The sequence below is a fragment of the Cervus canadensis genome, chromosome 10, assembly GCF_019320065.1.
Source record: "Cervus canadensis isolate Bull #8, Minnesota chromosome 10, ASM1932006v1, whole genome shotgun sequence".
NCBI lineage: Eukaryota > Metazoa > Chordata > Mammalia > Artiodactyla > Cervidae > Cervus > Cervus canadensis.
The window spans coordinates 51,851,025-51,870,734 of record NC_057395.1 but is presented as its reverse complement, the minus strand read 5'-3'; the positions used below and the strand labels follow the sequence as shown (position 1 = coordinate 51,870,734).

At 44.3% G+C, this 19,710-nt stretch overlaps 1 protein-coding gene and 1 non-coding gene across 2 annotated transcripts in view; both read left to right on the top strand.

Annotated features, from left to right (window-relative positions):
- The window catches only part of TGM3 (transglutaminase 3), a 41,933-nt gene that overhangs the window by 4,024 nt on the left and 18,199 nt on the right, over positions 1-19,710 (top strand). The window contains exons 2-7 of the mRNA XM_043480322.1: positions 7,535-7,702; positions 8,036-8,278; positions 8,893-9,011; positions 10,379-10,507; positions 13,516-13,693; positions 13,801-13,936. Coding sequence (XP_043336257.1) covers positions 7,535-7,702; positions 8,036-8,278; positions 8,893-9,011; positions 10,379-10,507; positions 13,516-13,693; positions 13,801-13,936 — 973 coding nt within the window. The remainder of the gene's footprint in view (positions 1-7,534; positions 7,703-8,035; positions 8,279-8,892; positions 9,012-10,378; positions 10,508-13,515; positions 13,694-13,800; positions 13,937-19,710) is intronic.
- LOC122449003 lies at positions 166-272 on the top strand. The gene has a single exon (XR_006271824.1). It is a non-coding gene; the product is annotated as a U6 spliceosomal RNA (small nuclear RNA).

Genomic DNA, 19,710 nt, shown 5'->3' with positions numbered 1-19,710 from the left:
TACCGGTGACCTCAGGAGACCTCCCAGGACCTCATTTGTTTTACCTGTCACATGGGACTATTGCACCATATTGCTGCTTTTCAAGCTGTCAGTTTTTACCATTAGCAAGCTGTAAAATCAGTTTAGTGGATTGTGACCAGCAAACTGTTTTAAAAATGAAGTAGAGTGCTCGCTTCGGCAGCACATATACTGGGGTTGGAACGATACAGAGAAGATTAGCATGGCCCCTGCGCAAGGATGACACGCAGGTTCGTGAAGCGTTCCATATTTTTTAGAAAGAAAAAAAAAAAAAGAAAAAAAAATGAAGTAGAAAATATCATTGTGCATAGTAAGGGTTCATACAGTTTTGTGAAACTTCACATCAGTTATAAACCCATATGTGTAAGCAATGAACAAAATGTCCTTCTTAACACAGTCTCTAACAAAAAGCTTGAAGACATTTGGCTAGATGATTTTTAATATATCTGTCCTGTGAGTCACCTTTCACAGTCTAGAATCTGTTCTGTGCTTCTCTTTTTACCCCTGCCAAAAGTGGACCACAGAATAAGGCGGGAGGGCATTATACTATCAGTTACATACAACTAGGTTTGGCTGTAAATGGCTGTGAATCCCAAATAACAATGGCTTAGAGAAAATGAACAAGACAGACGTTTACTGGATGTAGGCAGTTCTGGTGAGTGGGGCAGCTGCACAATCCTGAAGGGCCTGGGTTCTTGCAAATCCCCACTCTGTCATCCCAAAGGCATGTGTGGTCTAGACCTGAGTCCACATCACACCCAGACCTGGGGCAGCAGGTGGAAGAAGATGGAAATAAGCAGGCTAAGGGCCTTTGCCAACTATTTTGAAAAAGCGGTTTCCTCAGAACTGAAAACAGGTATTCAAACAAATGCTTGCAAAGGAACTTTCATAGCAGCACTATTTATAAGAGTCAAAGGTAGAAACAACCCAAATATCCATCAACTGATGAATGGATGAACAATATACAGTATATCAACATAGTGGACTATTATTCAGCCACAAAGAAGGAATTAACTACTGATATATGCTACCGCATGGACGAACCTCAAAAACATAATGCTAAGTGAAAAACCAGACTCAGAGACTATATACGTGTGACTCCATTGATATGAAATGACCAGAGCAGACAAATCTATGGGAACAGAAATTAGATTAGTGGTTGCCAGGGGCTAGAGCTGGGGAGGTGGGAGGTGATTGCTAGTGGGTGGGGGATTTATCTTGGGGATGAAGAATAAGTTCTGAAACTAGATAGTGGTGATGGTTGCACAACATTGTGAATGTACTAAATGCCACCGAACTGTATGCTTTAAGTGGTTAAAATGGTGAATTTCACCTCACTTTTTACAGAAGAGGTTTCCTAGGAATTAACACATATAACTTGCGCCTATAAGTCATTAGCCAGAACTCATTCACATGACCTCCAGCTGCAGGGGAGCCTGGCCATTAACATGAGGGATTTTATAACCAAGAAAGAAGGAGTGAGTGTATACTGGGATAGACATTTATCAATCACTACCACATCAGTGGTGCTGGTGGCACTGATATTCTCAGAATAAAGAAAGTGGGGAAACTGCCCCTGGCCTGCTGGTGGAGTCAGGCAGTGAGTCAAAGACGCAGCATGGGATTGTGAGATGGGTCCTGGATGAGAGTCCAGAGACATCTCACTGTGGGCAAATCACTTCCCGGGCCTCCATGTCCTCACAGCCAGAATAATAGGGGAGATGCTCAGTCTCCAAGACGTTACTCCCTCTGATGTTTCTGAGAGTCTGTGTTGATGAGTCAATTGTAGGGGTGAAGCCACTCTCCTTTCATCCCTGCCCTTCATCCAACAAGGCACAAAGAACAGCTCTGAAGCTCATAAACATCCATGAAGTTGTAAACTCAGGAAGAAACTTGGATGGTTGTGCACCTCCCCTATTCCCTGCCCTGTTGTTCACCCACCAAGGCGTGTCCGACTCTTTGTGACCCCATGGACTGCAGCACGTCAAGCCTCCCTGTCCCTCCCCATCTCCTGGAGTTTGCCCAAGTTCATGTCCATTGAATTAGTGAAGCCATCCAACGAACTCATCCTTTGTCAACCTCTTAGCCTCTGCCTTCAATCTTTCCCAGTACCAGGGTCTTTTCAGTGAGTCAGCCCTTTGCATCAGGTGGCCAAAGTACTGGAGCTTCAACTTCCACACCAGTCCTCCCAATGAGTATTCAGGGTTGATTTCTCTGAAACCAGGACTGACTGTTTTCATCTCCTTGATGTCCAAGGGACTCTTTGAGAGTCTTCTCCAGCACCCCAGTTCGAAAGCATCATTTCTTCGGCACTCAGCCTTCTTCATAGTCCAACTCTTACGTCTGTACGTGACTACTGGAAAGATCATAGCATTGACTATACAGACCTTTGTCAGCAAAGTGATGTCTTTGCTCTTTCATGCGCTGTCTATATTTGTCATAGCTTTCCTGGCAATAAGCAATCATCTTTTAATTTCACGGCTGCTGTCACCTCCACAGTGATTTTAGAGCCCAAGAAAAGGAAATCTGTCACTACTTCCACCTTTTCCCCTTCTATTTGCCATGCAGTGATGGGACCAGATGCCATGATCTTATTAGCTTTTTTTAATATTGAATTTTAAGCCAGCTTTTTCACTCTCCTTTCACTCACCCTCATTAGTGGCTGTTTAGTTCCTCTTTACTTTTTGCCATTAAGGTGATACCATCTGCATATCTGAGGTTATCCTCCCTTTCCTTTCTAGAACAAAGTCAGGCTGAGATTAGTGCTACGTGAAGGGGTGGCAAGTGGGAGAACAAAGGCCCCTGGATAATCCACAAACAGGATCATCAGATCCCTGATTTGGACTGGCAAGCTGATCCTAGGATTCAGAAGTGGGGTGACAACTGAAGGCAGCCAGCTGAAGGAGAAGGCTTTCAGGAACCACCTGGGAGCTTTGTGAGCATGCTGTCAACCTGCCCATCCCACCTGGGGGTTCAGGGATGCTCCCCTTCTACTCTTGTCTCATGTAGAATGCCTTTGGGACACTTTGGCCTTCCAGTGACTCACTCTCTCCTCTGTATCAGGATACAAATGCCAGAAGGGAGGACAATGTGTAGTGAGGTTCCTTACCACCTGGGTGTATTCTGGACTGAAGGAACTGCCAGGGTTCCCCTCCCAGGTGGAGAACAGGAGACCATGGCAACAGGGAGGGTAAGACCTGTCAGTCACTAGGTACATGACTTCAAATAAGATGTTATCTCCTTTGGTTAAGGAGTTGGAGATCGACATGTGCACTCTGCTATATTTAAATTGGATAACCAGCAAGGTCTTACTGGAAAGAATAGGGAGCTCTGCTCAGTGTTATGTGGCGGCCTGGATGGGAGGGGAGTCTGGGGGAGAACAGATACATGTAAATGTATGGTAGAGCCCCTTTGCTGTCCACCTAAAACTATCACAACATTGTGAATTGGCTATACTGCAATGTAAAATTTAAAAAAATTTTTAAGATATTTATCTCTCTGAGTGTTAGTTTCCAGTTTCTTTTTTTCTTCAATTGAAGTATAGTTGATTTACAATGTTGTGTTAGTTTCAGATGTACAACAAAATGATTCAGTTATACATAAATATATATTCTTTTTCATATTCTTTTCCATTATAGGTTATTACAAGATATTGATATAGTTCCCTGTGCTCTACCCAGGGACCTTGTTGTTTATCTCTTTTATATATAACAGTGTGTATTTGCTAATCCCAAGCTCCTAGTTTATCCCCCCCCCCACCCAGTTTCTAGTTTCTATGAAGATTTCATCAATGGTGTGTGTAAGTTGCTCTGTGTACTGTTAACAGTTGACACACAGGACACTAATGACAAATGTGAGTCCTGTTTTTCCTCACCCTGCAGCTCAGAGAAGCCTTGCACATCCCACAAGCACTTCAGGGAGAAGCAAGACTCTTTCATCCAGTGCTCACGGTGGGAGAGGCAGAGATGATCTTCTCTGTCAGCCGAGGACCCCACCTAGTGTGTGCAAAGGGCCCTTTGTCTCCTTTCAGTGTCTCTGCAGTCAAGGCACCCTGGAGCTCAGCCTTTTCTTCATCATTTTCCCTACAGACAAGCCACTGGGTTCTGGGATGAAAGAGACACACCTCTACTTTTTATTTTTTAATAATTAGAATTGTTTTATTTTTCAGGACTTAGGCAAACCTATGTGAACTGGCCGTGTGTATTTTGTGTGTTGATTCCCCCTTTTTCTTGCAAATCTCTTTTTAAAAATTGAAGTGTAGCTGATTTACAATATTATATTAATTTCATATATATAACATGAGGTTTCAATTTTTATAGATTACATTCCATTTAAAGTTGCTACAAAATATTGATTATATTTCCTATGCTGTACAGTCTATCCTTATATTCATTTTATACTTCATAGTTTGTAACTCTTATCCCCTACCTCTATCTTGCCCTCTCTTCCCACTGGTAACCACTAGTTTGTTCTCTGTATCTATAAGTCTGTTCTGTTTTGTTGTATTCATTCATTTGTTTCATTTTTTTAGATTTCACATATAAGTGATAGTATATAGTATTTGGCTTCCTGGGTAGTGCAGTGATAAAAAGTCTGCCTGCCAATGCAGTAGATGCAAGAGAAGTAGGTTTGATCCTTGGGTTGGGAAGATTCCCTGGAGTAGGAAATGGCAACATGCTCCAGTATTCTTGCCTGGAAAATTCCATGGACAGAGGAGCCTGGCAGGCTATAGTCCATGGGGTCACAAAGAGTCGGACACGACTGAGTGACTGAGCACACACACACACACACACACACAGTATTTGTCTTCCACTGTCTGACTTATTTCATAAGACCCTCCAGGTCCATCCATGTTGTTGCAAATGGCAAAATTTCATTCTTTTTTATGGTTGAGTAGTATTTTATTGTGTGTATATACCACATCTTCTTTATTTATCTGTTAATAGACACTTAGATTGCTTCCATAGCTTGCTATTGTAAATAATGCTGCTATGAACATTGTATCTTTTTGAATCGGCATTTTTGTATTCTTTGGATAGATACCCAGGAGTGGAATTGCTGGGTCATATGATAGTCCTATTTTTAGTTTTTTAAGGACCCTCAATACCGTTTTCCATAGTGGCTGTACCAATTTACATTCCCTCCAACAGTGTATAAGTATTCCCTTTTCTCCACACCCTCGTCAACATTAGTTATTTGTGGAGACGCCTCTGCTCTTGACACAGCTCTAGCAAACAGTGCTTAAGCCTTGGCAGAAACTAGCTACAGATGGGAATCCCTGCTGCCCCCCCCATTCCTTAACCTGTGCTATCGGAGGGCTGTCCAGGGACATATTTTCTGTTCTCAACCCATGGTCAAGAATAGTGAGCTTCTTCTGGGGAGAAGACACACATCCTTTCGGGTTTGGGAGTAGGGAGGAATCTCTGGGGAGACTTGTGTGACCTCAGACCACTGTACCTAAGAGCTCTTTTTTCTAAAGCGAGAAAGTGAGTAAATCTCTACCAACTCCCATGCACAGAAGATAGTAAGTGCAGTTGGTAAGAAGCAGGTGTTTAGAAGGTGGGGACGTTGCCCTAGAGGGTCCTAACTTTCAGTAAGCCAGGTCTCTGCAGGTCATATAGAGCTTGATGCTTGCCAGAGACCACCCAAGATCTGAGCTCTCACCGTTCAACATTTATGTGCAGGAATGTTCATCTCCTTCTGTCCTGTGCCTTTCCCTTCAATCAGTAGATACTTGTTGGCTGCATGGATGTTTTAGTTTTCCTGAGTCTAAGAAAAAAAGCTTTTTAATTTATTCTTTCAATAGTTATTTGCTCAATGTATAAATAAATGAGTGGACATGTGAATGAATGACTCTTTAGTACACTGAGCAGGTGGCACGATCACTGTCTAAGCCTGCTTCAGTAGCAGCCTTGGTTCATCACCCTAGATTCTGCATCCCACTCGAGTCGATGATGAGCCTGTGCCCACCCCTGGAGCTGCTTGGAGGGATCCCCATCCCCAGGCCTGCCCTGGAGCCATGCCCTCTGTGTCTCCCCTTTCTCTTCCAGATAAGACTTCTGCTCTAGCCAAAAATACACCTGCTCTTCTGGGCCTTCGGTCTCTCTGCCTGTTGTCTGAAATGCGCTTGATAAATTTCTCTCTTCCTTCAAGGCCTGGTGTTCGCGATGAATTTTTTTTTCTGATTCCTATAACTGAAAGTGATTCTTGCCTGTATCTCCGAGACATCTTTTTGGGTGGGGGGGAGGAGATTGGATTTCCCTCATCATTCATTCTGACATGTTGTCTTATGCACTGCTGAAGCTCTTTGAGGGTTAAAACTAATTTTCATACATTTTCACACCCCAACATGTGCTTTACATAGTGTCCTACAAATAACAGGTAATCTCTCTATGTTTGTTAAATGAATACCCCATATACACCTTTCCTTATAGACTAAATTTGGAGCCCTAGTCATGAAGGTCATTGCATGACATTAGTTTTATGTTTGTTTGTTCATTTAGCCCCTCATTTGTTTATCTGATTGTCCTAATCTAGTCAAGCAATGTGTCAGGCATTAGAATATAAAGATAAAGAAGGCACATTCTAATGAACAAAGGCAGACGTATATAAATAAGAGTTGTGTTGTCACACACCCATCATAGCTGTGACCACATTGTAAAGATAGAGACCAGTTTCATTTGCAGAAGATTGGGTGTTGTTATGTCTCAAACATAACTCAAAGGGATTAAATATCTCAAAAGTTTTAAAAAGGTTGAACTCCTCATATCCCATGGAATCTCTCATAGCCCTTCTCAGCTTAGCTCCCTCACCTACACGATCGTCTGAGAAGTTGGGGGTAGATTTTGAGGTGTTTGTCTTCAGGATCTTATCCGGGATCTCATGGCCTAAGACCACTCTTGCCAGTGAGCCTTTGAAAGGCCCTCCAGGCCAGTGGTTTCCCAATCTCCAGGCCTCGAAATGCTTCCCAGAATCACACGATCCTTCTCAGCCTCAGGGGCACAGGCCAACACCAAGGTGTTGCACATATAAAGTATAGATGACACAGGTAAACATTTGCTGGGTGTTGGCATGATAGAAGGCACTTGGTGTCCGCGAAGACACAAAGGGAAAAGCAAGGAAGCCAAACCAGGGTGGTAGATTCAAGAGAAGTAGCCTCCTCCCAGCCCTACATGCACCACTGTCCACAACGGAAGGAGGATAACTTGGACAGAATTGCTTACTCAGTTTCCTCGCTGGTTGGGGGAAGCTACTTCCTTGAGGGCTGAGTGATAGTCAGCCAGGTGGAAGGGGAGATGAGGTACTGTGTGCAAAGCATCAGCCACCTGAAAATGCAGGTGGGAATAGGTTGTGAAGTGCTTGCCATCTTGCATTTTATTGTGATTTTTCCAAGAAGATTCTTCCCCAGCAAGCCCTGTCCAAAAGCTGTCTCTTCGGTAACTTACACCTTTTCCCATATGCCACCATCCCTTTTCTCCCAGTATCTCAAGTCCTCTCTTCTGTCTCATGGCTTTAGGACTCCAGACTGTCAACTGGCAGACAGCCTCCAACCGGCAGGCACATCACACAGACAGGTTCTACAGCCAGGATCTCATCGTACGGAGAGGCCAACCCTTCCATGTGTCATTGACCTTATACCGAGGTCTCAGCTCTGGAGGAAGAGTGACATTCACAGCTTCCACAGGTACCTGCTCACTGCTCCCCGCCCCCCTCCCACATACACACCTTGAGCAGACCTTGGGGCTGTGCATCCAAGGGGTGGTGGTGGTGGCAGCCTCAGGCTCTAATCCAGATCTACCACTGACTTGGTAGAGTCAAGTTTCACCTATCTCTGAGGGTCACAGTCTTAACCTCAAGAGGGATTTGGACCACATGATCTCCAGTTGCTTCCAGTGCCATAACATGCTGCTTCATTGTATAACGTCTCCCAAAGAATCCCTGCGGTTATATTGGGATCTGGTTTCTCCACAGTCAGCCAAAACTACTTGGTTTCCATTGTCCTATGTCTTTTTTCCAGGGCCTTACCCCTCAGAGTCGGCCAAGACAAAGGCTGTGTTTCCACTCTCCAATGGGACAAGCAGCAGCGGCTGGGGTGCACAACTTGTGTCCAACAGGGACAATGTTCTGAACATCTCCATCCTTAGTCCTGCAAATGCACCCATTGGAAGGTACACGCTAGACATGCAAATCTCCTCCCAGGGCAGTGATTCCACGATGAAACTTGGGACATTCATACTGCTCTTTAACCCCTGGTTGCAAGGTAGGCATCCAACCACCCACACTTCCAGCCATCAGCTAAGGGATGCCCGTGGAAAAGAGATGGAGGGAATGATTTTCATGGGCTCAGGTTTGATTAGGGGAAGTTTGTGGAATAGGGAAAGAGCACAGAAGCTAGAAGTCAGAAGCCAGGGGTTTTAGTCCAGCTCTGACTCTGAACCCACTATGTGAGTCTGGCAGTCTCTCTACCCTTCTGAGCCTCAAATTCCTCACCATTAGATGGATAACTTGCTATTTCTGGGGCTATTGCAAGGATCTCATGAGTTTTTCAAAACTGTATAGTATGGTGTAATGACTACAGCACCTTTCTGCAGCATGGAGACAGCTTGTGCCTGAAGAAGCAAGTTTTTCATTCCCAGAGGTCTCATTTTCAGATTCTTAGGTCATCTCAGCTTCTCTTTCAAGTTTATAGTTCTCATGATATGACGTGGAAGCATTTTACCCCAAGGCTTCACTCCTCATTGCAGCTGGGGGAAGGGTTGAAGGTATGGCTTGCTCCAGCCACCATGTGGGTACTCAGGACTGAGACAAGGACAAGTCTCTACAGTTCTCTGTAAGATTCTATCCCCTACTATCTGTTTTTTTCGTGTCAAACAGCTGATGGTGTCTTTATGAATAACCATGCTGAGAGAGAGGAATATGTTCAGGAAGATGCTGGCATCATCTTTGTGGGAAGCACAAATCGAATTGGCATGATTGGCTGGAACTATGGACAGGTAAAAGGATCATAGAGGCTGGCAGTAATGTCCCTATTCTACCCAAAGAAGCTCTGTGGCAGACCCCACAGATAGGTGGCAGTTCCCAAATCTGTCCATTTGCCTGCCTCTTATTTATTCATCCATTCAGAAGACATTCATTGATGATCTACTATGTGCCAGAGACCAAGGTACACCTATGGATACAGGAGATGGATAAGACATATTTCATGTCTTTGAAGAGGTCACATTTTCATGGGCAAAATAGACACATAACTAAATTGATGCAACAACATGTTATTGGTACCATGATACATGAATGAAGATAAGTCCCAGTAGAGAATTGCACAACAGTAGTTTCTATTATTCATTCCGTGTCATAATGTGATGAAACTTCCTTGGTGTGAGTATTCGACCTCCCAAGGATCCTAGAGTACTACGACATCTGAGTCCACAGAATTCCCGAGTTTGCTCAGCTAGCCACATCCAGGGATTCCCTCCATATTTTCTTCTTTCCAGCAGACAAATGAAGCATTACAATGAAGTCCCTTGGGTGGGGGCCTTGGATGTCCAGCAGAGGGTGGACAGGTGCACATTCTCTCGTGTCTAGTAGTCAACCAGGGCACATCTGCCATGTATTTTATCTTCAGTATAATGCCATATATTTTATATGTTGACTTTTATATGTTGTGTTCTGTGTTAAGTTTCATAGAAAAGAAGAAAAAGGGGTGTGGTGGGTAAGGGCATAGGGTGCATGGAGGGGTGGAAGGGAGGATATTTTTGATGGGATGATCTGGGAGAGCCTTGCTTAGAAAGGAACTTAGGATCAGAAACTTAATGGAGGCAAGGGAGCTGGATAAATATCTTGGGGAAAAGCATTGGAGGAAGAAGAAACAGCATATATGAAGACTCTAAGGCAAGAAAGAGATGGGCCTTCTCCATTTTGTGAAAATGGCTTCAAATTCCAATTTTAGTGAGACATTTTATAATCAGTTCCCAAAAGTCTAAGTGAAATGCTTGAGATCAATGTCAGAACTAGATGGAAGCTTTGAGATGTGCTCAGCCTGATCCCTTGTTATACAGATGGTGAAATTGAGGCCCAGACAGGTCAAGTGACTGCTCTCAAGTTCATAACAGTGAGGGAGTCTCATTAAACTTGAGGGGCCTCACCACAAGGCCTTGCGTACAGCAAGAGGTCTGGATGATTTTTCAGGGTTAAAGGCCAGGCGGGTGGTCGTTCCTCTGTCTCTCAGTTCTGGGGGCCGTGGTGGGGGTGGGGGAGATATGGGCGGTGCCCATGGCTCTTACCAGCATAACCTCCATGCCCTCAATTAGCTGATACTACTTGTAATTTCTTTCATCGTAACATATGGCCCCATTTTGAACAGTTTGAAGAAGGCATTCTGAACATTTGCCTGTCAGTCCTGGATAACAGTCTGAATTTTCGCCGTGACCCTGCTACGGATGTGGCCAGCAGAAACGACCCCAAATATATTGGCCGGGTGCTGAGTGCAATGGTGAGTGCTGAGAAAACCATAATAACTAGTTGTTCGCCTATATCAAACTCAGCTATGGGTTAGGCACAACCACTCATCTTGTTGGTTGATGTCTCACAAAATAAAGTTGGTGGTTATTATATCCCCATTTTGTACATACAGAGCATGACACGCCTCTAAATTAAAGGACTTGCCTGAGACATTTGGGAGTGAGCGGCAGAGGCAGAACCAGACCCAGGCTGCCGGCTCCCAAGCCCTTCGCACTGTATTGTGAGGCCTTCCTCAGGCGACAAGGACTTGATCTGTGGGGGTCCGCCAGGGCTGGGAGAACACAAGCTGAGACACTGCTCCGTCCCTGGGGCTCCTGGGGAAGGGGTTACTCTCCTTTGCTCTGACTTACCCCTCCTCAGCACAGAGGGCGTGAGTGCCGGTGGGGAGGGCAGAGGCTGACATGGTCGTTTTCTAGCTGGGGAACCAGATGCCAGGGGGCTAAAGGGAATCACTCACAACTTAGCCCTCGAGTGAGTCCGGCCAGAATAAGGCCTCCAGCTGCCCGCCTGGGGCCACCTTCAACTCACCCACTCCCTCCACGTGAGAAACCTACCCCACCTATCCAAACACACACACTAGCTGGATACATACACAAGCTGAATGCTGGAGGAATGCTCTGTACTCAGTGGGTAGAAAACCTCTCCATCAGAAAAATGTCCAAACAAGGGATAACCTGCTCAAAAGTTATAAATTAGAAAGCCAAAAGTCAGAGAGTTCTTGAACTTTAACCCTCTGAACCTAAACAATTACTCAGAAGTGTCAACTTTTGTGTGTGTATGATTAATGGACTAGGCATTTCCAGTCTCTCTTGAGCTGGAGAATATCCAAGCTAATGAGCTAGTTACATGGTTAAGTGAACGACCTCCTGACTACATGATAGATATTGGGGGTCATCAGACAGGGCTTCTTAACTGGAACCTGGCAGGACAGGTGTGGGGAGGCCCAGAGAATGTGGAGGCCCTGAGGAGATGGTGGGAACCAGGGTGGCAGGAAGAGTCAGAGAGGGAGTGGGCCCAGGCTGAACCTTGAAAACCAAGTGGTCCTGGAAGGGTGGGATTAAAGCCCAGGCCAAGGTCTAGGAAAGCTGGTGTTTGGGCAACTTAGAAAGTTGAGCCTCCTCAGTTCAGGAGAGGGTGGGGGAGGCAGCTGGCTCCAGCGGCTGCTGACTCACTCCAGCCCTCGGGACAAAACACTTGATCTCAGAGCCAGGCTCCTCAGCTGCACCTCCCTGCTCTCTCTCCTCCTGGTTGGGCTGGACCACGAGCTAATTATGGCCTGTGTGGGGCTTTGAAATACTCGGCTTTCAGTCAGAGATGAGCCTGTGATTACCACACTGGAGGCTGTAGCACCTGTGATTCAAGAGATGGAGATGGGCCGTGCAATCTTCCATCTTGAAGAAGCCCCATGGCCCTGATCCTGCAATTCCAGCCTGGCCATCCGCACACAGAGGGGCCGTGAAGGCTGGGTCAGCTGGTCATGGGCAAGGATCCTTCTATTTCCAGACTGCTGGTTCTCACAGGCCTTGCCTTGTGACCCCCACAGAGAGAGGAAGCAGTTCTCATTGTGAGGTTGGGGTAAACGTTAATCAGTTTCATAAACTCTGAAGACCTGGCTGCCGGAAGACAGCTGAGGGCGTACTTGCTTCTTCCATTCCCTTTGTAGGAAGGTGAGCTTGAATGAATCAGCTTGTCAGCAATCACCCAGCTGACAAGCAGCCAGATTGGGCTCGTGATTCAGTTTTCTCCTTCTTCTTTCTCTTTTAACTTTTTTTTTTTTAATTTGGCTGCATTGGGTCTTAGTTGTGGCACACAATTGTGGATCTTTCGTTGCAGTGAACAGATTCTCTAGTTGTGGTGCCTGGGCCCAGTGCAACTCACAGGCTTAGTTGGTCTGTGACACATGGGATCTTAGTTCCCTGACCAAGGATCAAACCCATATCTCCTGCATTGCAAGGCAGATTATAACCACTGGGCAACCAGGGAAGTCCCTCTTTTAACTCTTTATTATAGAAAAGTTCAGACGTTCACAAAATTAGAAGAAAAAGTAAAATGAACTCTTATGTGCCTGTCACCAGCTTCATCAATTACCCACTCAAGGCCAGTCTTGTTTCATCTGTGTCCCCTTCTCCATGGATTATGTGATAAATTCCAGATATTGCATCATTTTGTCCCTAAATATTTCAATATGAGTTTCTAAAAGACTCAGACTAAGAGACTCAGATCTCTTGATTCCTAGTCTAGTGCTCTTCCCACGTGACTTATCAAGAATCAAGGGCTTCCCAGGTGGCACAGTGGTAAAGAATCTGCTTGCCAATGCAAAAGAAGAAGGAGATATGGGTTTGATCCCTGGGTCAGGAAGATACCCTGGAGAAGGGAATGACAACCCACTCCAGTCTTCCTGCCTGGAAAATCCCATGGACAGAGGAGCTTGGCATGGAATTACAAAGAGTCATATGTGACTGAGCATGCACAAAAACACCCATATACAGGAATCATGAGTTAAGCTGAGTGAATGAGTGAATGGATGGATGAAAAGTGAAAGTCCATCTTTATTCTTTCCAAGAATAAGTTAGTGGCTAAAGTTTTAAAGTGATCTTTTTAGAAGACCAGGTCACCAAAAGAGAGCTTCAAACTATGGATTTCCAAGTCAGGCAGCAGCAGCCCACGAGTTCTGGCCAGGAATTGACTGTGGGCTGATTTTCTACCCCTGCTTCATCACTGACAAGCCATGGAGGTTTGATTTTCTCTGTGAGCTGGGAATGACATGTGAATTAGGGGCAAACATGGCCTGTTAAGGAAAGCACTTTCAAATTCATAAACTTCTTGATACCCATTCTCACAATTATCGTCCAAATCACCCGAAAGGACACAGAGACTTGAGGGAGTCTCCCTGGCTTCCTTCTTTAACTCCTTACCTTGCCCCCTGGACTCTGCCTGTCACTCTGTGTGCTGATTCCCTTGGGGTTTATTCCCGCCCAGGTCAATAGCAATGATGACAATGGCGTGCTTGCTGGGAACTGGAGTGGTAGCTACACTGGTGGCCGGGATCCTAGGAACTGGAATGGCAGCGTGGAGATCCTCAAGGAGTGGCAAAGATCTGGCTTCAGGCCTGTTCGATACGGCCAGTGCTGGGTCTTTGCTGGAACCCTCAACACAGGTATTCTGGATGAGGTGTGCCTTTGCTGGATGGATGGGCAGCAGTGGGGTGCCCCCAGGTACTATCTCCACTGCACCTCGCGTCCTCAGACTGCCCTTGACTTGCAGTGTTGCGATGTTTGGGAATTCCCTCCCGAGTGATCACCAACTTCAACTCAGCTCATGACACAGACCGAAACCTCAGCGTGGATGTCTACTACGACCCCTTGGGACGGCCCATAGACAAAGGCAGTGATAGTGTGTGGTGAGTACTGATCCTTTCTGAGCACCAAATCCAAGTAGCTCCTCCCTAGCTCTCCCCAGCTCCTGGGACCAGCTCCAAACAGGAGTCAGGAGGCAAGTACCATGTCAACACATGGTTTAGAATAGAAATACCATCATATCTTGGCCTTTTGGCTAAGACCAAGTGTAGAATGGAAATGCCGAAGCTAGCAAGACCCAAAACTCTTCTCAGAGTTCTGCAAATGTTGATGGTCCACTTTATCTTGCCACCGGATGAAGGCTCTGATACCAGTGAAAAATATGATTCCTGGGCTCTGTGAAACTGCCCTGAATTTATAGGGGCCCCTAGACCCTATGATATTTTAGAAGAGAAACATTGAAACTATTGATTTTCTTGTAAGAAGAATAAATTTATGTCATTTCGGGCAACCCATATGACTTAACAGGCTTTCTTAAAGAAAAGCAACATATTTTCTCTATGTAAGAAATTTCCTTGTATCTTGATTGATAGAATAAAATGTTAGCTTATTCTGGATTTCAACTGAAAATAAGAAGCTTTATATGTAACTGGAAATATATATTTCTAAACTATAAATATGACATGTGCATATGTGTGTGTAATATATAATACATGCCAACTGAAAGTAGGTTATCTAAAACTTACAGGAATATATCTATAACTTTGTATAGCTGCTTATATACATAAAATAGATATTGTTACAGCTATTTAAGGTTATACCATATGACAAGTTATTACCAGATGGCAACTGAAAATAATTATGTCTATATGTGTGTATACACATAGATGCCTATGTATATAAAGTACTACATGCATATGTCAATAATCCATTGTTTGAATCCATTTCAAAAGATAGACATATAATAATCATTCACATGCATATACATGGCTAGATAACTTAATAACAGATGTCATCTTTTTTCCAGATGTTCAACTTTGAGATAGTCTGTATAAAAAATTCTTTATTGCTTATTATTCCCAGAATAAGTAGATGCAACTTTACTGAAATGTACTTAGGGTAACTAATAGAATAATGTGAAAGGATATTAAAATTAACAAAAAGAGATATTAAAACAAATATACAACAGCCCACACCAATAATGGCACTGAATACTGTAAGCATCCTCTCCCCTCTGAAGGGAGGGAAGCATGGATGCATCCAAGGTCACATGGATGCTAGGGTTTAATGGGGGAGAGAAAGTTTATTTCAGATGTTCTTCCTTAATCTACACACACATAATGTTCTCTCTAGTGATGCTGCTACTTACAGTGAGGTTTTGTTTTCCAGCTTCTCATAAGTGAATGTCTTTTCTTCTCCCTGTTTCTTCCTTTTGTTATTGTGTTCAAAATCCCATTGCAACCTTTTCTGATCCTTGGGACAATGCCAATCCTGGCTTTGTCTTCCTTTAGAAAAACAGATGCTTGTTGCAACAAGATGACTGATTTGGGGGAAAGGGTGGTCCCCTTTGGCATAACCCTTCTGTGATTAACCTGCACACTAGGAACTGCAGAGGGGTCAGAAAGCATAAGGCTCAGTCCTTCTGCTGAGAGTATTTCTGGTGCTGTTAGGGGACAAGAAGTGGGGAGGTCATTAGAGGCTATTTAGTGATGCAGTGTCCCAGCTGTGTGATTCAGACATTTAGTACTGTGGGAGCTCAGGGAGGGAGCCATCAAGGAAGACCTCCCGGGAACAGGAAGTTGGGGCCTTTAAGCTGAATTTGGAATTAGACCTGAGATCTCTTGGTTACTGGTTCATGTTACACATTAGCTTCATAATTCATTCTAAATATAACCACCTTGGGGCAAATCTGGACCCATGAAGACATTCTCTACTGTCATTTCTGTTGGTTTCGTTGCAGAAAGTCAGGCCCTAAAAGTCTGATTTTTCCTGGGGGTCCCTCATCAGAACCCTCCTCAGAAAGCAATGGGTGATGAGCATCCCTCCTCCTCCCCCTTCCCTGCCAACTGTGGATGGGGAACCAGCCCTGGATGGTGTGTACACAGGGATTCCTGAGCCCCAGTTCCAGTCCCACTACCATCTAGCTCTAGAACTTGTATAAGCCACTCCATCTTTCTGGCCCCCAGTTTCCCCATCAGTGAAAAGTAACTGTTGGCTTAGAACTAGATGTTCGCTTAAGCCTCTTTAACTTTTTGATTCTGTGAACCTTCAGCTCACCCTACTTTTTGATTTACAGTTACACCTCCCAAGAGTCCCTTCAACATGGTTCCTGCCAGGGGTTGGAGGGAACTAGCTCACAAGTCATTTTCTGCCTGGAGTGAAATTACTAACCTATTTTTTTTCCTTGCCTATCATTAAAAGGACAGTTTGAGTTTGGACAGAAATTCTTCGATCTGAATCTGTATGTTGCAAATGTTAAAAGCTTTTAGAACCTTGTTCAGATTTGTCTAAAGTAATAGAATGTAAGGATCAAGTGAGGTTATGCACCTGAAAGTGCTTGATAATAATAACAGCAGCAACTAATAATTTGCTGAGCAATTGTGCTCCAGATCCCTTTCTGAATGCCTGCATGTACTCTTTAGAAACAATGAAGTAGGCACTATTGCATCACCCCATTTTACAGCTGAGGAACCTGAGACATAGAGTCATTCATTCAAGGGCAGATAACTTGGAAACAGTGGAGCTTGGATTTGAACCCAGGCTACTTTGTAAACTATGAAGCCCCAGAGAGATGCCAAAGAGTGTTATCACTATTCCTGACTGATGTTTGAGAAATCTGACCGCATCACTTGAGATTTTCCAGAATAGGGGTTAGGGCAGTGGCTGGACACCAACCAGCTGAAGAATCTGGGTTCTTTGGTTCACACTTAGGTGGCAAATGAAAATTTTCTATGACACTAGATGCTATCTCAGGGTTCAGTGGGGAGAAACGATTTTCCCAAAGTAAAACTGAAATAGTGTCCAAGCTAGAGGTAGACACAGGTGTCTATCAATAGGACTATTCCAAGTCAAAGAGCATTAAGATCTCTGAAGGATCTTAGAAAGGGACCTACTTATCTCATATTTGAGAAACCAGAGGCCCAGGGAGAGGCACTGGTAAACACCTGGAGACATTTGGGTGTTCTAAATAAGTGTCTAACTTTATGTAAGTTCCTTAACTTTCTGTACCTCAGTTTCCTGTCTGTAAAATGAAGGGATAGGTCAGGGGACCTTGGCAATTTCTTCTAGAGCTCTCTTTGAATCACATTACAGCATCCAGTGGGGTCTGTTTTCTTCTAAGTCATTCTGCTCATGCCAGTGGTTTGACTTAAAAGGCACAAGTCTCTGGAGTTTTCACTTCTTTGGAGTTAGGATGCTCTGAGGAAAGCTTCTTTACTATGGCTCCCCTCTGTGCCACTGTAAAGGAGGTCTCTGAAGCCTGCAAACAAATGTTTTAGAAAAGTTTGGCCAAAGTTATCTTTATCTTGACATTTCTGGCTTGTTTTCTTGGTTCATTTGATGTGAACCCCCAGTTTCTCAAGTCACAGACTTGACTCTATTTGTAGCCTTTACAGAGCTCCGAGGTGAGAGGCAAATGGAGATTGCCCATTCCTGTGGTCAGGGTAGTGGAGTCAGTCAGTACTGGAGAAGAACTGTCATAACCCACACCCCTACATGAGCCTTAACTCCTAAGGCATCTATCTCTGTGGCCACCAGCCTCCACTACTAGTTAGCCAGTCCCCAAAGTACCTGGAGCAGCTTGCTTAGACCCACAGCAAGGAAACCAAGGCAAGAGTGGCAGGGTTCCAGAACAATTCAATTCAAAGAGCATGATGCACGAACTGCATGTCAGACCTTGCACTAGACACTGGGCACCAAGCGAAGTGAGATACAAGAACCTCACTAGAGGAGTAGGAAGCTGGTGATTGTGGAACAGAAGTTAAATAACTGAATAATGCAAGATTCAGAGATAGCATAGAGGTAGGGTTGGCACTCTGAGTATGTTCAGTTCAGTTCAGTTCAGTCGCTCCGTCGTGTCTGACTCTGCAGCACGCCAGGCTGCAGCACAGCCTCCCTGTCCATCACCAACTCCCGGAGTTTGCCCAAACTCATATCCATTGAGTCGGTGGTGCCATCCAACCATCTCATTGTCTGTTGTCCCCTTCTCCTCCTGACTAGACGGACCTTTGTTGGCAAAGTAATGTCTCTTCTTTTTAATACGTTGTCTAGGTTGGTCATAACTTTCCTTCCAAGGAGTAAGCATCTTTTAATTTCATGACTGCAGTCACCATCTGTAGTGATTTTGGAACCCAAAAAAAAACAAAGTCAGACACTGTTTCCACTGTTTTCCCCCCTATTTGCCATGAGGTTATGGGATCAGATGCCATGATCCTAGTTTTCTGAATGTTGAGCTTTAAGCCAACTTTTTCACTCTCCTCTCACTTTCATCAAGAGGCTCTTTAGTTCTTCTTCACTTTCTGCCATAAGGGTGCTGTTATCTGCATATCTGAGGTTATTGATATTTCTCCCAGCAATCTTGATTCCAGCTTGTGCCTTCTCCAGCCCAGCTAGATGTACATCTCATGATGTACTCTGCATATAAATTAAATAAGCAGGATGACAATATACAGCCTTAACGTACTCCTTCTCCTATTTGAAACCAGTTTGTTGTTCCATGTCCAGTTCTAACTGTTCCTTCCTGACCTGCATACAGATTTCTCAGGAGGCAGGTCAGGTGGTCTGCTATTCCCATCTCTTTCAGAATTTTCCACAGTTTGTGGTGATCCACACAGTCAAAGGCTTTGGCATAGTCAATAAAGCAGAAATAGATGTTTTTCTGGAACTCTCTTGCTTTTTCAATGATCCAGCAAATGTTAGCAATTTGATCTCTGGTTCCTCTGCCTTTTCTAAAACCAGCTCGAACATCTGGAAGTTCACGGTTCACGTATTTCTGAAGCTTGGCTTGGAGAATTTTGAGCATTACTTTACTAGCATGTGAGATGAGTGCAATTGTGCCGTAGTTTGAACATTCTTTGGCATTGCCTTTCTTTGGGACTGGAATGAAAACTGACCTTTTCCAGTCCTGTAGCCACTGCTGCGTTTTCCAAATTTGCTGGCATATTGAGTGCAGCACTTTCACAGCATCATCTTTTAGGATTTGAAAGAGCTCAACTGGAATTCCATCACCTCCACTAGCTTTGTTCATAGTGATGCTTCCTAAGGCCAACTTGACCTCACATTCCAGGATGTCTGGCTCTAGGTGAGTGATCACATCATCGTGATTATTTGGGTCATGAAGATCTTTTTTTGTACAGTTCTTCTGTGTATTCTTGCCACCTCTTCTTAATATCTTCTGCTTTTGTTAGGTTCATACCATTTCTGTCCTTTATTGAGCCCATGTTTGCATGAAATGTTCCCTTGGTATCTCTAATTTTCTTGAGTATGTTAGTACAAGATTTTTTGAAGGAGTTAGTATCTGAACTGCATTTAGAAAGACAAATAAGCTTTTACCAGCATAAGGGGTGGGAATCTGGGTCACTTCTAGAGAAGGTCCCCTGACCCCGTGAATTCAAAGGTCAGCATAACTCAATTGCTGTCTCTAGGGACAGTGGTTTAGAAACTTCAAAGGTCGAAATAGAATTGATTTGAATGGAGGAGCAAGGAGGGGCAGAGATCAGTTTCTTGTAAAATAAATACTTCAATCTGTGCTTTTCTGCGCTCTTACTGGGGAAACCCTCAAGATAGGAGCAGAGCCCAAGGTTGGAAGGTGGGACAGAGTGTGGCACACGACCATAAACAAACCAGCACATCCTTGATGATGCACTTGAAAGGCACATAC